This window comes from Rousettus aegyptiacus, unplaced genomic scaffold, assembly GCF_014176215.1.
Source record: "Rousettus aegyptiacus isolate mRouAeg1 unplaced genomic scaffold, mRouAeg1.p scaffold_m13_p_12, whole genome shotgun sequence".
NCBI classification, from domain to species: Eukaryota; Metazoa; Chordata; class Mammalia; order Chiroptera; family Pteropodidae; genus Rousettus; species Rousettus aegyptiacus.
Genome location: NW_023416287.1, coordinates 3136799 through 3159569, shown reverse-complemented (window position 1 = coordinate 3159569; position 22771 = coordinate 3136799). Strand labels below are relative to the sequence as shown.

At 58.3% G+C, this 22771-nt stretch overlaps 1 protein-coding gene across 1 annotated transcript in view; it reads right to left on the bottom strand.

Moving 5' to 3' along the window:
* Positions 1-6272, bottom strand: part of PMEPA1 (prostate transmembrane protein, androgen induced 1) — a 48335-nt gene extending 42063 nt beyond the window's left edge. Inside the window, exon 1 of the mRNA XM_016124918.2 lies at positions 5917-6272. Coding sequence (XP_015980404.2) covers positions 5917-6022 — 106 coding nt within the window. The 5' untranslated portion in view covers positions 6023-6272. The remainder of the gene's footprint in view (positions 1-5916) is intronic.
* Positions 6273-22771: the final 16499 nt, after the last annotated feature.

Here is a 22771-nt window from a genome sequence, read left to right as displayed (position 1 = left end):
GGGGCTCGCCGTCCTAGCACGAAGCCCAAAATGCCACCGCGGTGTCCAGCCTCGCAAAGAAAATGCTGGGGGCTCAGGCGGTGTGGGGGACACATCGGGGGAGCCGGAAGCCTGGATCTGAATCCCGACCGAGCGTCGCTGGCTGGCTGTGTGACCCGGAGCAAGTGTCTTACCCTCTCTGATCCCATTTCGGCATCTGCGGAATCGGTGGCAGCAAGAGCTCTCTCACAGAGTTGTTTTGAAGACTGAGAAAAATGCGTCACTAGTACCTGGCACATAATAAGCTCTCTGTATCCAACTAGGAAAAGGAGGGGAAGCAAAAAAAAACCCCTCAGTCACCCTGGCAACAGGAGAGAGAAGCTGTTCTGTGGATCTCGCAAGGCCCGGGCTGCCCCGAACCGCTCCGGGACCACCCCCGGGTGCCGGGCCGCGCTCCCGTCGGCAAGCCGTGGCGGGACGGGGCCCAGCCTGGCGACAGACACCTCTGCCTCGGCCGGACGAAGCCCAGCCGAGCCCGCGAGGTGTCGGGATGTGGCTCTGCCGTGTCGCCCGAGGAGAAAGGGAGTCTGTCAACGCTCGTGTCATCATGGCTTCACGGAAGGCCGCGGCCACCCCCGGGGGGAGGGAGAGCGGGAGCGAGGACAGGGGCCCGGAGGCCGCACGCGCACGCCGCCCCGGCACGCGAGGGCTGCTGGCACCCCACTTTACAGATGGGCCCGGTGACAGCGACGGGGAACCCGGCCAGCTAGCTTTGGAAGTGGACTGCGCCTCGATCCCTCGGGCCCTCGGTCACACTCTGCAGGCAGGTTTTGTGGGGCCCTCCTGCTGAGAAAAAAAGAGGAATTGCCAGGACCTAAAATCCCCAAAGTTTCACCTCAAAATCGAGCTGTCCTGTGTCTGACACTGAAAGGCCTGGCCGCACGGGCCTCACGTGGCAGTGGTGAGCGAAGCGGCAGTGGCCCCCCGGCGGGGCGGACCCAGACCTCTGCAGCCCGCACCCGAGAAAACTGGCCTTGCCCCCCGACCCTGCTCTCCGTGCGGGAAGCCCCCGGCGAAGCCCGGTGCTGCCCTCGCAGTCCACAGGGACACGCGGCCCCCGCCCGTGCCCCTTGCCACGCGTGCCCACACGCACACGCACACACGCACACACATGCACACACGCCCACACGCACACGCCCACATGCACACGCACACATGCACACACGCACACACATGTGCGCGCACACGCGGTACCTCTTAAAAAGCACCTCGCGCGCCCTTGGCTTGGCCCTCCCTCCCTCCCTCGGCACGCGCGCTCTACACGAGCCCAAGGCGGCCGGGGCACAGCCTCCCAGGGTCGCTTTGTCAGAGTCATGCTCTTTGGGCAGGGTCCCAGACACTGAGCCGCCTGCGAACGTCGTCTCTGGGTGACGGCGCCTGAAGCGAAAACGCCGCCCGGGCCCCGAGCTCTGGGATCCGCCGCCGGCGTCCTCCTCTCGAACCTCTTCTTCTGTTTTCACGATGGACCAAAGCACCAACCTTTAAAAGCCCTGGCCGTGGGCCGAGACCAGAGAGGAGGTGCGGCAGGCGCGCGGGCACCCCCGGGCCGCAGCTCTGGGGCCCCTGGGGGCACAGGCATCTTGCTGTCCCCTCTCCTGGTGGCCACTCACGCCACTCCATTCCCCTTCCTTCTCTCGAAGGGCGCGGCCCAAGGCTGCACAGCGTGGGCGGGATGATGTGTGTGCGCCCTCTTCCCCCCTCTTCCCAAATGCCTGCACCCCACTCAGAAGCTGGTACCGCACCCCACTCAGAAGGAACCGGCGGGGAAGCCAGGGGCAGCAGCTGAGCATGTGTGTGACGTCCGCGACTGTGTGTACGCGTGCACGCATGAGCATGCACGTGTGTGTGGGTGTGGGCATGTGTGTGCACACGCAGGAGCTGTTAGTTACTCTGCGTCTTGACAAACACCGAGCCTGCCCCCGACTCCGGGCCACGCTGGGCCATGCGGGCTTACCCCAGACCTCCTGGGAAGCCGTGGCCAACTGCCCGACCTGAGATCCAGTCGAAACTCAGCCCCTCGTTACACCTCCAACGAAAACCGAGTCGGAAAACACGCGGGGTGAAAATCCCAGCTGAGGGCCCCACAGGAACGCTGCCCCTCAGCGCTCACGGTTTTCAAGCCGAGTCCTGAAATACCAACTCTCACTGGTGCCCGAGTCTCTCCTCCAAATACAGGCGAATCCACAATGAACCCTGGGAGCTTCATCAAGGGGCACCCCCCCCCCAACCTTCTCTGCACACAACAGGCACCCGGTAAAGTCTAAGCGAATGAGTAGCAGGCGCCAGCTTGGAGTGCGACCACAGCCTTTCTCCACAGGGACTGATCTGATTTCTGCAGGGAACTGGAGATCGTCTTCTGGCACCTCAGATCTGCCTCCCACCACCTGCCCCCCAAATTTAGAGAAACCCATAATTGACTAAAGAACCCAATAATTGATCGGCCAGGCGATGTGCCCCTAAGGGGACACTGGCGATATGTTTGGTTGTTACAGCAAAATGCTACTGGCATCCAGCAGGTAGAGGCCAGAGATGCTGCTAAACACCCAACACAGGGGACCCCCCCTCCCCTCCCGCCCTACGCGGAGCCGTTTGGCCCAGCATCCTGGTGCTGCGGTTGAGGTGCCCTGGCTTCGGGAGTTACACATGAACAGCAAGTGCCAGACAAGCCATCAGCACCCTGGGTGTCCTGGGACTTTCCGAAAGCTGTTTCAGACTATTTGTTTGGAACTGGACTTCGGCGGTATTAAACACCGAAACGGCCACCGTGAGGGTGAGGGGTGGGTCCAGGGCAGGGGGGCACCTCCCCGGGCCCTCGAGAAATGCTGCCACAAGCGCCAAGGGCTGTATGGTAGCATAATTCCGTCAGGAGAGCAGTTAGCATCTACGCCGTCTCCCCTCAAACACAGAAGCTGGAGGAGAAAGACGGGGTGATCTCTAAGAAACGCAGCAGAACTGAAAAGAGACCAACGAGAAAGCCGAGGAAAATGCCTGCCAGGAGCAACCCCTCCCTCAGAAGCAGCCACAGCGGACTTCCGCGGCTGTCTCTCTGGCGGGTTGTCACTTGAGCCAGCTGTTTCTAATCCCGAAACCCCTGGCTTTTTAAAGAACGGCGTATTTTTCCATGGGGTGTGTTGTGGAAACAGTGAATTCTCACCAGATATCGTCCCTTGCCCTTCGACTCTCAGAAAAGATGGGGCCCCTGGGGTGTCTTTTTAAAGTTAGGCTGTTCCAGATGTCTGACTTCCCACTTCCCACCCTCACGGGTGCCAAAGGGGTGCCACCGATTTCTTCCAGCCCCCCAAGGTGGGCCTACTCTGGCCTGAGTTCCACATTCAAGTGAGAAACGACCCTGCGTCAGGGTTGGTGACCTAGGGCAAAACTGTCCCTTCGCCACTGTCCCCCCTCGATAAAGTGGTGGCATGACCCCGAGATGGCCAAGCCTCCTCCAGATCTGAAATCTGGGGCAACTGAAGACCACACCGAGGACCCAGCACGACTGACAGGGCGACCATTCCGGGCGTGAAGCCTCCAGCCAGAGGCCCCCTCTCAAAAGACGGTAGGATTTCAGATTTCAACCCTCATGGTCTCATTTTTCAGGTAAGGAAACTGAGTCCCAGGCAGCCTGAGCGAGGGCGTCTTTCTTGTAGGAGAGAAGCCACCTGGGTCCTGCCCTGCAGCCCAGCTCCACACCCATCGGCAAAGTTCCGAGCGGGGTCATCTGAACCACCCAGTGGCCCTGTTGCTGTTTGTCTGTTTCTTTCTTCACTGTTTCTTCCCCTTCTTCCTTCCTATCTTTATGTATAAAGAAACCCCAAGCCCTAAGGCTTCCTCAGCAGAGTCTTTATTGAAATCTGATTAGCATTTGCAACAAACTGTTACATTATATCTATGTTTTAAAACTGCTTCCTCCTGCTCTAGGCTTTCTTCCAGTAAGTAGGGGGCCCTGAGTAAAAAATACAGGGTGACTAATAGGCTACCCTGGGGCCAGGTGCACAGACCACGGTTCTAGGCGATGCCCCCAAGAGTCCCACTCAAGGCCCCTGTGCACACAGGTCTCAGACAACGGGTTTAAGGACACCTTGGTGTCAGCCAAAATATCATCAGGGCCGATTAGCCCAAGAAGGGCTAATTAGAAGGAAATGTTTTTAAAGTCCTGAGCCCAAAGGAAGGACAAAAGCAGACTGTCTGACAGTGCCCAGGCCTAATAATGACAAGTTCAACACGATGTCAACCCCCTGAGTGGGAGGTCCCTACGCAGCTTTACGGAAAGGGGAGAAACACAAGGTATAGAGGGGGACTTAGGCAGCAAACCACCGAGCACTGGGCAGACTCCCTCTCGACATGTGCGAACATATTTTAATAACATCCCCGTGCATTTCATTAGCCTCCTGAGTTCATGAAGGGCCTTTGGGAAGCAATCTGATTTAGTGCAACTCAATTCCGCAAACGCTGGCCCTGGGCAGGTTCTCCTTGCACGTCGCTGCCCTGGCACGGGGCGGCTGGGGGGAGGGGGTGCTGGAGGGGGGAGCGAGGCTTCGCAGAGAGTGAGGTTTGGTGAATGGAAGGACCCACCCCCCCCCTCCCGGGAGCCCGCCAGCCGGCCCCTGCAGGGCCTGTCACGGGTTATTTTTACCTCTTGAGCCTCACTGTACAGGCTCAAGGGGCCACAAACTGTGGCAGCCGCTTGCGGAAACTGGCTCATGAGTCACCTAGTGACTGCTCTGGCTTGGTGGCGGCTGCCTCTTGGCTCCGAGTCCGGGCTGGAAGGCCGGGCCCTGCAGGGAAGGGTAGTGTGGCCCCTCTCCTGGGGTGCGTAGGTGTGAGGATGGGGACACCGAAGCTGAGAGAGGCAAGGGGTCCCCAGAAGGGTGGCTGGGGGAGGAGATGCCGGCTAGAACACGGAGCCCAGGGGGTAGCAGTCAATTTCCCACCCAACCCAACGTCCACCTGGGTGGGCTCTGAGCGACGGAAGTAGAGGCTTATTTGTCTCAACTGCTCAACAGGGTCCAGTCCCCCAGCTTCCAACACCTCCCCTCCCCCCCCCCTTGGTCTACCTCCCCCTTCAGGGCAAGGCAGTCCCAAAACACAGACAGCCCCAAACTTTGACTCATTGGTAACCACTGTCCCAGTCAGACTGAGCCAAGCTGTCCAGACAGAGGATATTTATAGGTGCGTCGCGGACACAGCCACTCACACAATGACACACACTCGGGATCCACGTTGGGCCAGACCCACCGGCACTGAGCCCGGGCTACAGACAGCGGGACACAAGTCCCCAGCCTCCCGGAGATGCACACGCTCAAGAGAGGCTCCCAGACCCCGACACAGAGCCGCAGGGAGACCCCGAGACGCGTCCTCCTGGGACCGGCCGTGACCCAGACACACACAGACGCGCTAGACCCAGAGACACACAGATCCACACGCCCCACGAACGCACGGAAACCCACTCACAGACCGAGACACACAGCGCCACACGCACTCCAGACACCTCCCAGGCCAGACGCGTCCGCCGCCCCCGCCCCCAGCCAAAGTTGATATAGAGCCGGCCTAATTGCTCCAGCGCGACTGCCCCTTAGGGAAATAAAATGGAAACTTCACGCATCCGCCCTCCGCCGCCTGGCCCCGGGTCCGAGGCCCCCGGGCGGGGCGCGGGCAGCGGGGGCCGTGCCAGGCTCCGAGCGCCGCGGGACAAAGCCGGGCCGGCGGCCAGCTGCCGCGAGCCGGGAGGGCGCGCCCGAGGCGCGGCGGGCGCAGCCGGGGCGCGGGGCGCCCGGCCCGAGGGGGCGCGCACGGCCCGGGCCCCCGCCCCCGGCTGCGCCCGGACTCCGGCTCTGGGCCCGCGGGGGCCTCCGGGGAGGGGGACGCGGGGCCACTCACTGATCTCCATGCTCTGGAACAAAGAGCGTTTGCAGTCGCACGTGCAGGAGACATTGGGCTGCCCGGCGGCGGCGGCCGTGCCGTTGACCCCCATCAAGCGGTGCATGGGCGGCGCGGCGGCGCGGCGCTGGGCGCGGGGGGCGCGGGGGCGGCCGGGGGGGGCTCCGGCCGGCGCCCGGAGCTCGGGCCCCGCATGCAGGGGACGCGCGGCGGGGAAGGCGCGCCCCGGGTCTCCGGGCTCGGGACGCCGCCAAGTTTCCGGGGCGCCGCGGGACTCAGCGCGCGGGGCCGCGCTCCCCGGCACCCCCCGGCCGCCCCCGCGCAGCCCCGGGGGCGTCGGCGGGGCGCGCGTGCGGCGTCCGGGAAATGGGCCGGCAGCCGGGGCGCGCGCCGCCGCCGGGGCTGAGGCTCCGCCGCTGGCTTCCCCCGGCCGAGCGCCTCCGCCGCCGCCGCCGCCGCCTCCTCATTCAAGTCCAAGGAGATCGGGTTTCGCTCCGAGACCGCGGTCGGAGGCAGGCAGACGGTCTGACGTCAGCGCTAGACGGGGCTGCCGGTTCCCACCGCGCGGGGGCCGGGGAGGGGGCGCGCGCTGCGCCAATCCCAGCCGCGGTTCCCCCGCACCCCCTCCCCGGGCCGCGGGGCGGGGTGACCGCGAAGGGGGCGGGCCCTTAAAGGGCCAGAGGGAGGCGGCCCGCGTAGCCCCGGGATCGGCGCGGCGGAGGGGCGCTGCGTCCGCTCCCCAGCCGCGTCGGCTCGGGACCCCTGCCCCGCACACCCTCGGTCGGGGACGGCGGGCCTGGGTTCCAGCCGCAGCCGAAGCTGGGCGTCTGTTCCGAACCCCCGCCCCGCCCCGCCCCGACCCCGGGTCCTTGATCCTGGCTTTTGGGGGAAGCCTGTCCCTCTAAAGGAGCTCGAGGTCCCCAGGGCTCGGGGCCGGGAAGTTAGAGGGAGGGGCGGAGGGAGTCCCCCGGATCACCCGTTACCTGCTTTCGCGGGAGACTCCCCGCCTTCAGGTCGGCAGCCGCACGAGGCCCCTTAGCCCGCTGCGCCCTGCCGCCCGCCCTGCCCCCGGCACACCTACGTCGACCCCTAGGAGGTGGACCGGGGAGGACCGGAGAGCGCGCGGACACGCCCGGGACAGGTCCGAGGAGCGCCCGGGAGCCCTTGTCAAGTAAATAAGAGTCGCAGACGCGTGTAAAAGTCCCAGCCGGGGGAGCCTCGGGCGAGTCCACACCCATTGTCTGCCGCCCTAAGGGCCACCAGCCGCGGCGGGGCTCGGCTCCCAAGTACAAAAGAGGCGCGAGGAAGTGCGGAGGCGAACTTTTATTTCATTAAGTTTTAATTACACTGGTGCTACAAGAACACATTCTCCTGATTTAATAAGATTCTGAAGCATTATGTAAGAGGCCCCCCTCCTCGGCGCATGTCCACCTCTGCGATTTGGTGTGTCCCCTCCTAGGCCCTTCCCTGAATCTCTTTAGTTTACATGCACTTATGGAGGGCTACCCTGCCCCCCAAAACTTACCGAATGGTAGTAACTCAACCCGACACCCACTCTGAGAGGCAGGAATATTATTATTCCCATTTTACAGACCCGGAAACTAGCCTGGGGGTCGCTCGCTTAATGTCAGGTCACACACAGGTCCTGGGGCACCTGCCTCCACACCTATGTGTCTAGTTCTTTAAATGTGCACATGTCCCTGGAGTTTCAGCAATGAGCACAGGCTATTTTTGTATGCAGCAGGGAAAGGGGGTCTAAAAGTTACTATTTCCTTACAATAGACTGGAACCAGACCAGAGAACTCAGAAAGCCAGCCCAGGAAGTGGGTGAGTTCTCTCCCTGCACCGGGTCCGTTGACGATGACGCCTGCTTCGCCCTCTTAGGAAGGCAGGCAGGAAGGCAGGCAGGAAGCCGTTATTCTGGAGGAGTCGAGCTCAGCAGTGATTGGCTGGTAGGAGCTTTATGGGAAGCCCGCAAGTGCCCAGCACAGAGGGAGGTTCAAAGTCACCGACCATCATTGTTTGGGAGGAGACTCTTACTCCTGGAGCTGTGGGCGGGGCCTCGCTCTAGGCCCAAGCCCAGGGACCAAGGTGAGGAGAGCCTTCAGGGTCTGCATTGGGCGGTACCCCTCCTGTGGGTTGCACACTCAGCCCCCACCGCGAGGAGGGTTCAGTTTCTCCAGCAGGCCAGCCGCCCACGGGAAGGTCCTCCTGCAATTTGGCCTCTGTGGCTTGGAGGAAAAGCTGGAGGAATGCTCCTGAGCGTTCTGCCGTCCTTGGGGAACCTGAGCATGTCCTGTGGGCTTGGGGATGACCATGAGTCCCACTCATATTCTAGGTGGAAGGAGACCACGGTCACTGCTACCCATTTCAGCCATTCCTTCACTCATTCAATCAACAAACTTCCACTGAGCTCCAGGCCTGAGTGCTGAGAATTCAGCCATGCTGGGCGTAACCTCTGCCCTCCTCTGAGTCTACTGTCTGGCAGAAAACAAAACAAAACAAAAAACAACCCACATGTCGATTGTCTTGGGAATGAGATAGCATTTATACGGTCCAGGGTAAGCCACCAGCAGGCAAAAATAACCAGTTAATTCAGTGGGTTAAAAAGAAACCTACCCACGTTGACCTCTGGTTGATCTGTCTGTCTGGGACAACAGCACCGGCCGCTGTTCTGATGGTGGCACCTGGGGCCGGTTAGTGGTCTTTGCTTTGGTTCCAAACTTGGTTCAGCCTGGAGGCCTAATGCAGGGTGTCATGCGGGGTACCAGGTGTGGCAGTCACAACTGGATCATCAAAGATGGGTGCCGGGCGCCACCTTACGTGGTGCTGGGCAACTGGTGACGACAGGCACAGAGCCCCCTCTCAGCCGGGCACATGGGGAGGTGTTTATGGGCTGGAGTGGGGAGCTCGCTCTGCTGAGGGTGGGGATGTCGGGGGGAGGGCCGCGTCTCTGCTGGGCCATGGGAGGGAGGCCTCAAGTCAGGGAAAGAGGTGTCCTTCATTCAGTCAGTAAATATTACGCTCCTCATTCAGGTGCAGGCTCTGCCCCAGGCACTCAATCCTCATGTGACGTCCTGGGGGGCAGGAGAGTCTATAGGCCCCCGTGCAAACCCACAGCTACACTAGGTCACTTCAGATATGGTAATGGGGAGCTAGAGGCCCAGGCGGTAATCCGGGAAGCCCACCCTGAGGAGGTAGCGTTTTATTCATTGTCTTGTTTACTGAGCGTCTACCTAGGGCCGGCTACAAATCCTTGCCCTCCTGGGGTTCATATTCTTACAAGTGGGACAGACAAGAAGGGTGTAAACATGTAAGTCCAGGTGATGGTTTCAGAGAGGGACAAGATCTGGAAAGAATACACAGAGACGTGGCCTGGAGGCAGCTGAGCTCGCGGGGTCAGTGCGGCCTCTCTGGGGAGGTGCGATGGCTGGGACGGAGTCCTGTGGAGAGGAGGGCACAGGTGCCCAGGCCACGGTCCTTCATAGAAGGAGAACTAAGGGACTGTCATGGTCCCAGGAAGCCTGGGATTTGGGACACATTTCTCAACCCAATTATAGGTCACGGGATTATGAAAAGTGTGTGTGTCCCCAGGCACTGCTGGGGACACGCCTTTTCCAGGCCTCCAGACAGCACGTGCACTGTCGTCTGCCCTGACTGTGGGTTGGATCTGCCACAGGGAGATCTTTAGAGAGACAAGGTCCGGTCTAAGCCGGTAGAGAGGCCTTGCTCCCAGAGGCACGCACCTGCCGGGCCGGCCTCCAGGATGCGGCCGGCTCCACGAGGTGCGGCTGGTACAGGTACCACGGCCCAGGCTTGGTTTAATACTCTACTGTCACCATCCTGAAATTCTTAATAATTTTGGAACAAGGAGCCTTGTTGCAAATTCTGCAGTTGGTCCTACTTGGGTGCCAGGTGCCCACTGCCAATTAAGTCAGGAACCTGGAAGGAGAGAGCACGGGCCTTGGCGGAGGCCAGGGTGGCTGGCCGTGTCCTGACTGTGCCGGCTGGACACTGTGGAAAGTACCCGGCTACGTCAATAAAGGGCCTTTTCGGCAGTGGGCAGTGGGGACTAGGCGGATCCAGCCTCCTCGGGCAGGCCGCGTCCCCTCTCCTGCCGCCCCCAGGCCTGCGGACGGAGCTGCCTTTGCCGGAGCATCCGGGGCAGTTTCGCAATCTCCCTCCCGGCTCGCCACCTCTGGAAACTCTCGCCGGCTGAGTCATTTTTTTCCCCGAGTCCTGCCTGCGGTTTCATCTGCCTGTCCGTGTTCCCAGGTTTGCATCGCCGAACTTCGTATTTATATATGTATATTTTTTGTCTTGTTTTGCTTTTACATACGAACACGAGTTGATGTTCCCTGGACACTGGCTGGGCGCCAGGCCCTGCTGTGGCTACTGCATCTTCGTCCGCTTCATCATTCAGCAGATACGCGTCCGGATCCCACGGCCAGCCAGGTGCGCCCCGTGGATCCTCACCTGCCCTGTGCCGTCCCAGCTAACGTTATTCCCATTGGGCAGATGGGGGCACGGAGGCTCAGGGACCTGTGAATGAGGTGGAGTGGGACGTGACTGCAGGCCTCGGCCTCAGCAGACGGTGTTTCTGCCCCTTCCTCCTCCCCCCCCGCCACCACCTCTGCTGGCGTCTGCCCTGGCCTTCCGGCTGGACTGGGGCAGCGTGTCCCCTGGGCTCCTCGGAGGCTCCCACATGACTTCCGCATGGAGGGGCAGGGCAGAAGTGGGCTCAGGGGGGGAGAATGAAGACCAAACTCAGGCCCTTTCCAGACACCTGCTGCCAGCGTCCCGCCGGGTGACCTGGCAGGTAGCTTTGCCCCGATGAACCTGTGTCTCCTCCACCCCTAAGTGGGGGGTGGAAACAGTTTTCGCACTCAGGGTGTGTGTGTGTGTGTGTGTGTGTGTGGTCTGAGCGTTGTGGGTGTGTGTGTGTGTTGTATGTGTATTGTGGGTGCATGGACACGTGTGTGTTGCATGTATGTGTGGGATGTATCCATACTCGTGCTCTGGGGGGTATGTGTATGTTGTGTGTTTTGTTGGTTACATCATGTGTGTTTCGGTGCTGATACAGGAGCTTAGCTCCTAGACAGATGTCGCATGGTTGAGCTCTGCAGCGGCAAGCCAAGGAAGCTCTGCCAAACTGGTCACGGACCCCCCCACCCCCCTGCCAGGAGAGCCGTCTCCTCTCCCCTCCGGTTTACCATTTCCAGCAGGGAACTGGGCTCTACAGAGAGGACAGGGCTTTGGGACCAAGGCTGGGAGATAAGGGGTGGGTGGAAGGAAAGGTCAGAAGGAAATAATAGAGCCATATCCTGTCTTCTGACAGAGGGGTAAACTGAGGCCCAGACAGGGACGTGACCTGGCCAAGGTCCGGCTGCAGAGGAAGTGTGAGCTGAGCCAGAACCCAGTCCTGACCCTCAGCTCAGGCCCCTCAGGGTCTTTGGTCACTGCACGTCTCCAAATAGGCGGATTTTCTGCCATAGGCTGAGCCCAAGAGGGGTTAGGAAAATTCCAGATGTTCAACTCATGTCTGCAACACTTCTAGAAGGGACAGTTCGTCATTGAGGCTGATTTCACAGACCAGAAATACCCAAGCAGAAATGTTCTGTGTCTGTCCCCATGAGGGATACATACCACTGTCATCAGGAGTGATTAATAATGTCAGACTGAGATTCTCAGCGGCAGGGATGGCATTTGGGCCTGGCTGGGCCCTGGCACTCTGCTGCTAGGTTTGAGGGGAGGCTGGCAAAGAAGGGGCTGGGTGGGAGGGCGGAGGCCAGGCTAGTCCCCAGGGTATGGGGAGGGCTGTGTCCGCTTGACTCTGGGCTGGGTCTGTGACAGGCATCTCGCCAGGTGCAAACGGACTGGTCCCTACTGCGAGCCAGGCACCGCACCAGGCCCGGGGGTACACGGTGACCTTGGCGAGCCAGGCTCTGCCTTCACAGCGTGTACCCTCTGGGGTTCACTCATCATTGATCCGTCCCCCAAACATCGAACACTGCATGCTCAACACTGAAATCACGCAAGTGTGGGCCACTGCTTCTAACTCTGTGACTTTGTTTGAGAGAGTCGATTCAGTTTCCTCTTTAAAACGGAAGCTCCGAAGCCGCTTACTCAGAGGGCTACTGAGGGCAGTGGATGCCTGGATGCCTCTCAGCATCTGTCCTGGCTAGAAACGAGCTCTCGAAAAGCTGGTGATTGTTTCTGCTCTGCTCCTGGAAGTCCCACTCCGCAACAAAGTACAAAGGAACCCGAGGATCCCCTTCTCCCTCTGGAGACGTCACCCCAGATTGCAATTGCTCACGAATTTCTGAATTGATTGGTTGGGTGTCTCTCACTCCAGCCGGACTGGGCCCTGCATGTCCCCAGTGTCTGAACCCAGGAAAAGATGCTCGGATGTCCCCAGGGCCTCCAAGACTCCAGGCTGGCACTGTTGGAATCCAGAGTAGTGGGGTACCGTGATGCCCTGACAGACCTCACAGCAGAGTGGCACCCAGAAAACACCCTTGCTCTCCAGGCGCCGACCGGGCCAGGGCTGGATATGCGGCCCGCCCCCCTCTGCACAGGGAGCCCATCCTCACGCGGGGCTTGGGGACAGGTGCCGGGAAGCCGGCTTCAAATATGATGAAATGACACTGCGTTTCTGAAAGGGCCATGGGCTACCTCGCCGCGCTCTTTCCTGTCCCCACAGCGCCTCGCATCGGCTGGCGTAATTGCTCGGTACATATCTGCTGAATGAACTCAAGACCATTTTTCAATGTCTAGTAGGCCCTTAAAGTATGAGCGTCCTCGTCCTCTAGTTCCATTCCTACAACATCCCTTAAGGAAATAATCAGAGAACTGATTTTTAAGGACAAGAACATTGATCCCATCTTCATTTTTTAAAAGCAAAAATGTAACAGAATTAGAAAAAAGGAGGGGGGGCGGATTGGTTCAACAAAGGTCAAAGATAATCCAGCTGTTAAAAATAATGTTTTCGAAGACTAGTTGGTGGTAGAAAGAAAAGTCCTTTGCAGAGAAGATTTTAAAATAGTCTGTAGAATTGATCCCAATTTTGTACAAATAAAATTATATTGCTACAAAAAAAGACTGAAATGATACATGCCAATATGTTAACAGTGGTTAGTTTTGTGCAAGGGATTGAATGGAATGTACATTCTTCTTCTACTCCTTGCTGTATTTTCTGCAACGAACATTAATTTTAAAAGATTTTAAAGGTTACTTTAAAAAGCGCCTCAGAAGCGACCCCCGCGTCTGTCTCCTCCCCTGCGGCTCCTTTAAGGCCAGTCAAGACACTGAAGAGGCGGGGGTGCCAGACACCGCTGACGTCACGGGCAGCCCGAAATGACACGGCGGACGGACGAATCCCAAGTTCGGATTCCGGGAGCGGCCATCCGATTGGACGCAAGTGCGGGCGGCCTCGTCCAATGGCAGAAGAGGGGCAGGAGCCGGCTGGCGGCGTGGGTTTTAAATCCACGTGTTGGCGGGAGGGCGGGGCCGCAGCGGCTGCACCTTGGAGCTGGTGTCCCCAGCCAGGAGTGGCGTGTGTGGGTGGCCTCGTCCACGCCTTCTGCAGTCCTGGGTCTGTTCTTATCAGCAGGTGCCCTGGGAGAGTCCAGTGGCATTGATCCTTTCGCCAGACGTTTCCTGAGCATCTACTGCGTGCCAGGCAGGGCCTAGTGGGATACGGTAGAGCCCTGGAGAGACGCGCTTTGAACCCCCCACTTCCACCTGTGTAACCATGGCAGGTGGCTTAGCCCCACTGCCCACTTCTCTCAGCTCCCCAGTTCTCGCTCTGTCTCCCCTGCACTGAGCTCTGCGGGGAGGAGGGGACGGTGGGAAGCACCCGCGTGCCTCCCGAGGGTCTGCGCCTCGGTGTGTGCTCAGTATATACTTGTGCAGTAATTATCTCAAAGGCCAGTTCTTAGCACAGTGCTTGCCTCGTGGTAGGTGTTTGTTAAACGGGAACTGTTCAGGCAATTAAAAAAAAAAAAAAAACCGGCAGCTAGTATTGATTAAGTGCCTACTATGTGCGAGGCGTTCTGGGCATTTGACCTGTGTCACCTAACTCAGTATGTGTAAAATGGCATGTCTTATCTAGTTTAATATTCGAAGAATTGCAAGTCCGCTCTAATTTAATTTTCGTACACACACACACACACACACACACACACACACACACTTAGGTTCTTTCATTATTCCCATTTACAGACGCGGAAACTGAAGCGCGGGAGGGCAAAGCACTTTTCTAAGGTCCTGTGGCTCGGAGGTGTTGGGCCAGACTCAAACGAGGTCTGTCTGTCTCCAGAGCCCTTGGTCTTAACCTCTTCTGCCCTTTCCCAGTATTTATTCAGTATTCGGTCTTTTCTAAGAAAATCCTCACAAAGCAGGCCTCCCACCCCAACAGGAGGGATGGGAAGGTGCAGGAGTCAGGTGGGCGAGGCACGGCCACACATCCCACCACACACCGCATCGCCCAGTCCTGCTGGGCGGCGGAGGTCGGAGAGGGGTGAATCGACCAGCAGCCACTGGGGCTCACCAAGCCCTGTGCTGGGTGAGGATCGGGGTGCAGTGATGGGCAGGACAGACCCATCCCGGCCCTCATGGGGCTGGCTGTCTACACCAGCCATCACCGACGGGTGACCTGCAAAAGCCACGTAAGTGCTTCCATAGAAAGGTCCTTCAGGAATGGGGGACCAAGAGAAACATCATGGCTTCCCATTTGATACCTGCCACGTACTTTGTGGAACCCAGTGCAAACTAAAAATGTAGGGCTCCTTGTAAAAAATGATCAAGAATGTCAGGGTGACTCCCACAGAGCTCAGAGCCCCTTCCGAGGGCAGAGTCCCACCCTGCAGATCGGGCCCTGCTCCCTGCCTGCGGTTTGTGGTCCGGCAGCACCCCCCAGAACCACACGTGTCTGGACAGGCCTACCCGGGGTGAGTGCAGAGCGGAGGGTGACGTGCTGGCCGGGGAAAGGCTCCTGCAGGCGCGGTCCGACCCTGCAGCTCGCCCTGGGAGTCCCGGTTCGCAGACCCGCCTGCCACCTGCCGTGTGGCCACCCGCTCTCTCCCCGCGACTTTCTGTTTGCTCTCGTGACAGCTCACACGCCTGGAGTAAAGTGCACAAATCCGAATCGATGGCTCGACGACTTTTTACGCTGCGTACACCCAGATCAAGAGAGAGCATTCCCATCACTCTAGAAGGTTCCTTCCTGTCCCTTCCCGGTTGCTCCCCACTCCACCCTGTTGCGGAAGTAACCACCCTGCCGCCTCCTTTCGCCGTGGATTCGACTCGCCTGTTCTTGAACTTCGTGTCGAGGGCGTCGGACCGCACATGCTCTCTTGTGTCTCTCTCTCACTGTTAAGCCTGGGAGACTCGTCCTCTTTGCTGTCATAGTGCTTTGTTCCTTCGGCTCCGCGTCGTTGGTGACACACCTCCACGTGTCTGCTCTCCTGCTGATTCTCAGGTTGATTGTGGTCATCTCCAGCTGTTGGCTCTTCTGGACAGGGCCGCGAGGAGCATGCTGGGCCCGTCTGCATGCTCACTGCTCGCTGAGCATCGCGTCCCCGGGTTCACGCGGGGGGAGGACTGCTGGACCAGAGGGAGGCTTGTGCTCGGCTTCGTAGATATGGGCGTGTACCCACGTGCACGCCCCAGCTGTCCTCTGAGACTTCTTGATGTGTCACATCCTCACCAAGACTTGATGATGCCACTGTTTTTATTGGAGCCATTCTGCACGGCGTCACCCTGGAGGACTTTCGGAACTGACCTGAGGAAGCCAAGTGCCAGAACTCACACTGGCTACTCTCCCTCCCCCTGGGGGTCACTTGCAAATTTGATAAGCTGGATTCTCAGACTTCATCTCAGTGATTGATTACAACCCTGAATGCATACGACAGACCCCACGGCAGGGAGAGCCTGTGGCTTTCATCTCTCCACCATAAGCCTCATGCATTTTATTTCCACACCTTGGACAGGAAGGTATCTGTTATTAAAGTCACAGGTTCTATTTAAAAACAACTTTCGATGGGAGAAGAGGGGGCAGGACAGGTATTTGACCATGTGAAATTTACAGGGTGGTTGTAGGTTATAGCCAAGTGTCTGAATGATTAAAATATGAAAAAAAATGCATCTCAGAAACACAACAATACTAATAACCCCAGCCCTTCAAGCGCACTCACTGTGAAAGGCCCCGTGCTGGGCGCTCGTTCCTGGAGCATCTCAGTTTAAACCTGCAGCCTGAGGAGGTTGGTCTTAGCACCCCATTTTACAGATAAGGGAATCGAGGTTGAAGGTTGTAAGTTGCTTGAGGTCCCACAGCTGGTGAAGGATGGATTCGAACCCAAGTCAGTCTGTCCCCAGAGCCTCGACTGCTGACCACGGGCTGCGTCTTGCTTGATAATACAGAGCACTTTACATTTTTCAAATTAACTGCTTATTTAACGAAGAGGATATTTCACAGTCATGCATCTACATGTCCGGCTCTTTCTGGTAAATCAAAAATCAGACCATACCGGGTGAGAGCAGAGCAGAGCAGGCACTGTCCCCTGTAGGTGAGGACTTCAGGCAGGAGTGCGCCTCCGATGACAAGCACACCACGTGACCTCGGGCAGAGTGGAGCGATCCGGACACAAGCCAAGGAGCAGTGACAGGCACCGGCCGCGGGAAGAGCCCCTGATACGATGCTCCCAGAGCCCCTGGAAGGGACGCGGCCTTGCCGGCACTTTGATGTCAGCCCCGTGACGCTGATTCCAGACTTCTGGCCTCCGGAACTGGGAGAGAAAATTCCTATTGCTTTAAGCCGCCAAGTCTGTGACGGTTCGTGAGGGTGGCCCCAGGAGTAGAGAGCGGAAGGTGTAGAACTATTTTTCCAGTGTCTGCCCTGCACAGCTTCTAACCTCAGCAGCCGCTGTAGGCAACAGGGAGGGAGAGGGAAGAGGAGCCCCAGATGCCTGGCCCCCGTCTTTCGGGCAGCTCAAAACCACAGAAACTCCTCTTACAGCTCAGGAGGCCGGAGGCCCACATCGGGCTGCTGGCAGGGCCAGTCCCCTCCAGGGGCTCTGGAGGAGGGTGCACTCCAGCCCTCGCTCCCAGCTCCTGGTGGCTCCCGGCTCTGCCTGGCGGTGCTCGGCTTGTCCCTGTGTCACTCCAGTTTCTGCCTCCGTCATCACAAGGCGCCTTCTCTGGGTGTCTCTGTGTCTTCATGCGGCCTTCCTATAAAGACCCTAGATCCGGTGTGACCTCTTCTTAGCTAATGACACCAAAAGACCCTGTCTCCAAACACAATCACATTCTGAGGCCTCGGGGGAACATGACTTTTGGGGGACACTAGTCAACCCGGTGCTATTCTGTTCCGCGGGAATTACAATCTTCGGTTTCTGAAATGGGGCCTCATTACTGCCCTCACGGTACAGACATGCGACACGCTGCCCAGAGAGTGTGGGTCCCACGTCCAACCCATGGAGCCCGGACCTGAATCCAGCCCGTCGGATTTTGACACTGAGGCTCTTACCTGTCAGTGGAAGGACTCGGGGGATGCCACGAGGGGATGTCCCCGCGGCAGCCACGACAACCTCTGCATGTCTGACGTTGCCTTGTGCCCGGGTGCGCCCTGGCCATCCGCGCCCATCCTCCCAGACCCGGAAGCAGCTCCCGGGTGCCGGGCCTTGCTCTGTGCCAACAGCTCCGGGATGTGGGGGGAGGGGGGGCGTCTTCCCTCTAGCCTAACAGAGGAGGCACACCTCTGAGGTTTGGGGAGGACAAGTAGCGTGCTGAAGGCCGTCCAGTCACTGCGAGTGTCTGATCCGAATCCGGAGCCCTCGGCTCCAGAGCCCGCCCTGTCAGCGCCACATGCCCCCGGGACGGGCGGGAGAGAGAGCTGAGCCCTTGCCTGTCCTGGAGCCTGGGGCGTCTGGGTTCTAAAACGATGACTGGTACAGCAGCAGTGGCAGCAACGTCCTGTGGCTTCTTTCTCGCAAATCTTTTATTTTTGGCTTGAGACAGCTAATGCGTGGCCAGCGTATCCAAGGAAACCAGGATGCTCGGAGCGAGCTGCACCAAATCTCCACGCTGATGCGTCGGACGGCTAACTCGGGCTTCTGTAGTTACCTGTCTACTTTTAGACGCCCCTGTATCAATGTGCACACTCCTGACAAATGCTGCTGTCGGACACACTCATTCAGGGCGTGCGACGATGGGCCTGTTCTTTTGGGGGTGCTCTCTGTTCCCATTTGCGAGCTTCCTGAGTGAGACAGGATGCCTCCGGGTCTCCCCTTCCTGCCCCTCAGCCCACGTGGCAGATCCAGAGTTTCAACCCCCAACTCGGGCACTACGTCACGGTTTCTCGGTGCCGCCACCGTCGACATTCGGGGCCAGATAATGCTCTGTCCTGGGGGCTGTCCTCACGTTCAGCAGCATTCCTGGTCCCTACAAGATGCCAGTAGCAATGTCCCCCAGCTGTGACCCCCCAAACTATCTCCAGACATCACCACGTATCTGCTTGGAACGGGGTCGCCTGGTAAGATGCAGGACACCCGGGTACATACGGATGTCAGACTAGCAATGAATCATTTTCTGTGTGTTTGTCCCAAATGTATGCATAAGTATGTCTCAGGCAGTATCTGGGACGTACTTACACTCAAAGATGATTCATCGTTTATCGAAATTCAGACTTAACCGGGCATCCTGTATTTCCATCTGCTAACTCCGCCAACCCTAACTAGGGGGTGATCACTCCAGGCCGGGGTCCACCGCCTGGAGCTTGGGTGCCTGACCGCGGCGCCTCGATCTCTTCACCTGCGCCACGCGCGTGGTGTGAGTGCTGACCCGGGAGGGCGTTCGGATGCTGACGGAACGGGTCCGGTGGGGTGGTGGCAGGCGGGGGTGCCCGGTGAGTGCTGGCCTCTTTCCTGCTCTCGGCGACACTGTGGGGGGCTCGGCTCCCTACTTTCTCCTGCTCTCTGCCCGGGAGCTGCCGTGAGTGACGGCTTGACCAGGGAAATGCACGCAGGCAAACCCGGCCCTAGCGCTGGGCGGCGGGGCCGGGCTTCCCGGGGAGCCGGCTCACACCCCGCGGGTGCTGGGTCCTTCCCAGTGCCTGGCCCTGTGCTGACTACCCAGGGGACGACAGTCCCAAACACAGACCGGGGCCCTGCCTCTCAGGAGCTGGGGCGGCATGGGACAATAAATGTCAACTGTGACAAAAGGCTCCATCTCCCCTCCGTTTCTTATTCCACAAGTCTGGGGTCTCTCTGACACCTCCTTCCTGTCCCTCACCCCTCCATCCATCCATGAGCAAACCCTGGGGTCCTAACTTCACTTTGAAGATGGCTTAATTGAGGTGTGTGTTGACATACAATGAGCTGCATGTATTTAAAGTGCGGAATCCAGTCAGTTTTGACCTCCGTACACACCCGTGAAACCATCACCACGGTCAAGATGCTGAACAGTTCTGTCACCCCCCGGAAGTCCCCCCGTGTCCCTTAGTAACCTCCCTCTCCCACCCCACCCTCAAAGCGGCCACCGACCTGCTTCTGCCACTATGGATTACTTTGCATTTTCTAGAGTTTTATATAAATGGAATCGTACAGTATGTGCTTTTCTGAGTCTGTTTTTTTTTTTTTCATTCAATATAATTATTTTGAGATTTGTTCGTGTTGTGGTGTGTAGCAATGTTCGTCGCTTTTTATTTCTGGGTAGGATTCTGCTGTATGGCTAGACCTCAGCTCGTTCATCCATGCACCTGTTGATAAATGTAGTTCTTTCCTACAGTGTGGTCATTTACTGAAATATGACATGCACACAGGAAAGCACACATGACCAGGCGAGTGAATATTCACAAAACGAGCACATCCACGTAACCAGCACCCGGATCAAGAAACAGGACGTGGCCAGCAGAAACCCCGGTGCCCCTTGGGGCCGCTGCCTCCCAATCAGAGGCAGCCCCTGCCCTGTTTTCTAGGACACAGATTAAGGTTCTGGAACTTTGTGGGAGCGGATCGTACAACACGCTCTTTGCTGCGTTTGGCCCCTTCATCCAACACTCCTTCTCATTCTCGCGAGTGTCACGCCTGCCTTCACTGCCGAGCGCTAGTCCATCGTGTGACCGCACGCGGTTCGCTGATCCAGGTTCCTGTCGAGGGGCGTTCGGGCCGTTCCGGCGTTTGGCCATCCTGAATCGTGCTCCTTCCAACATTTCTGCACCTATGGATGCCTTTCCCCTTCTCTCTCTCTCTCTGACTGGACGTTGTGGATTTTCATCGGCTAAATCGACATGCGACTGGAATCCAGGTACTGACTGGGGCCGTGGTCTCCCCGGAAATTGAGGTGCGGTGCTGAGGAGAATCGGCTCCAAAGTCCCTTGGGCTATTGGTGGCATTGATTTTCTCATGCTTTTCGTGGGGTTCATGGCAGGTAGCTCCTTCAAAGGCAGTGGAAAGGGGAAGAGTCCATAGAGCAAGTCTGCTGGCAAGATGGAGTCTTACAACATAACGTGACCACGGGAGCGACACCGTGTCCCCTTGGCCATCGCCAGGGGGACAGTGAAAGAAATAACGGTACCTCCATACTCGGGAACCTGTACGGCAGTAAGAACGAAGGGCGCGACTTTTCTCTGGGGTCCAGAGAGATGCCATGATTTATCCTTAAAAAAGTGCACATTTTTTTAAAAATGAAAATAGTTAAGTCGTTTTTTTATATCTCTGCCCACCCCCAATCGTAAAAGCAATACATGCTTATGGTATAAAAGAGAGAGAGAGAGAGAGAGAGAGAGAGAGAGAGAGAGAGAGAGAGAGAAAGAGAGAGAGAGAACAGAAAATTACAAGAAGAAAGAAGGTGGGAAGAATCCAGACCCTCACGGCCCAGAAACACCGCTTTTAACATGTTGCTGCGTTTTCTCCCAGTCTCATTTCTGTGCGTATTTGCACACATGGGGCGGGGGGAGACGTACATATATATTTAAATATATACTGAAGCAAAAATAGACTCCACTGCAGGCGCCGCGTCGCGGCCCGCATCTTCCCCCTGAGCTGGCGCGGCTCGCCGTGCTGATGAGTGCGGGTCTCTCGTCGCCGTTCCTGGCGGCCGAGCCCTCGTGATTGGACGCGGCACTTGGAGTTCAGGCCGGCCCCTGCGCATGGACACGGAGCTCGTTTCTGGTTTCATCACGCGTCCACGGTGCTGCCGAGCGCCCGGCACACCACCCCTCGTGAAAGTGTGGAGATGCTGCCGGGAAGGGTCACTGCCCCAAGAGGCAGCTCTGCCCGACGGTTCCAATGGGGGTTCTAGACATCGGGGCGCGAGCGGGAAGCCAGGCTCTTTCCCTCACCACCCATTTTATCTGGGACACGTTCCTAAGTCTCTTGGTGCCTCAGTCTCCTCATCTTTAAAATGAGAATAATAACTAAACTGGCCTCCTGGAGCTGGGAGGAGTCCACGGGTTGCAAAGGGTTAGGACGCTTGTGGGCTGGCCCCTTGGGGAAACCGGTTTGGACTTGTGTAGGGAGGTGCACTGGGGACCTTGGTACCTCCTGCGAGGTGGAGAATTGTGAGAACGTGGCGATGGCTAACGTGGCATTTGCCCTGCACGGGGCACTGTTCTAACCCTTGCAGACCGTCGAATGCCCGGACAAGCCCGGGAGCTGGGCACTGTCGCCTGGCTTCCAGCTGAGGAAGGTGAAGTACAGAGGGCGGGATTCAATCTCTGCGGCAACGTGGTTCTAGAGCCCTGACCTTTAACCGCGGTGCTGGAGGAGGGCGCCCGGGGCAGGGGGAGAACTCTGCCGGGATCAGATGCTGGCCCTGCCTCCTCTTCGCGGGGGGGGGGGGGGGGGCCGGGGGGGGGGCGGGGGGGGGGGGGGGGGGCAGGCGGTAATTGAGCAAACAGACAAATGACATCAAATAATCGCAGATCTCGGTGCTGCTGGGAGATGTAGACGGGTCTGGGAAGGGAGTAGAAGTTGGGGAGGGCACCTGCCTTGGATCTGCAGGTCTGGGAGGAGGAGGAGACTTCTGGGCTGAGGCCAGAAAAACAGACGAGAAGGAGCCCCTTTTGGAAAGGATCCGGGGTGCGTGGAGCCTTCGGCACATGCGAGGGCCTCAGGTGGGTGAGGCCTTGGTGCGTTTGAGGAACTGGCAAGGGGCCCGTCCGGACGTGAAGGAGGCGGGGGGGCTCTCACGTCTCCGTTTTATTGCAGAGAAAACCAAGGCCCAGGGAGATAAGCAGCTTGTTCAAGTTCACGGGGCTGGGCTTCCAACCCACATGGTCCCATGAACAATGCCCGGGCCTGTGCTGCCCTGGAGGGATGTGGGAGGCCCCACCTGAACAGCCAAGAGGGGCCAAAATCCTGGTTTCTATGTGAAACGTCCTGATGTTTACATTTTGACAACAAGTTAGAAAACAAATCATGTAGATATGAAAACATGTGTGGGCCACGACTGAGTATATTCTACTGTCCCCTCTCTGAACCTCTGTGCCCTGGTCCAGCAGTGCAGGTGACACCAGCCCCCAGGTCGCAGGATTGTTAGAAGCCAGAGTGCCAGGTGGGGCACTGGGTCCGTCAGCCGAGGGCTGACTCTCCGCTTATGAAACACGGTCCCTATCACCTCGCTGCCTACCACCTTGCTCAGTGACCTTGAAGAGGTCACATTTCTAGAATGGCTCTGCCTTGGTCCAGAAAACAGCAAAGTGGGAGCAATTAACCTCTCGGTGTGCCTTTTAGCCTTCGCTTTGCACAGGCATGTGCTCCGTGCACTTAAAGCACATCTTGGTAATATTCCGGGGACATCTCCCCCATCACCCCTCAATTCTGGTGGGAGGAGGGTATCCCCCTGGCACCAATGC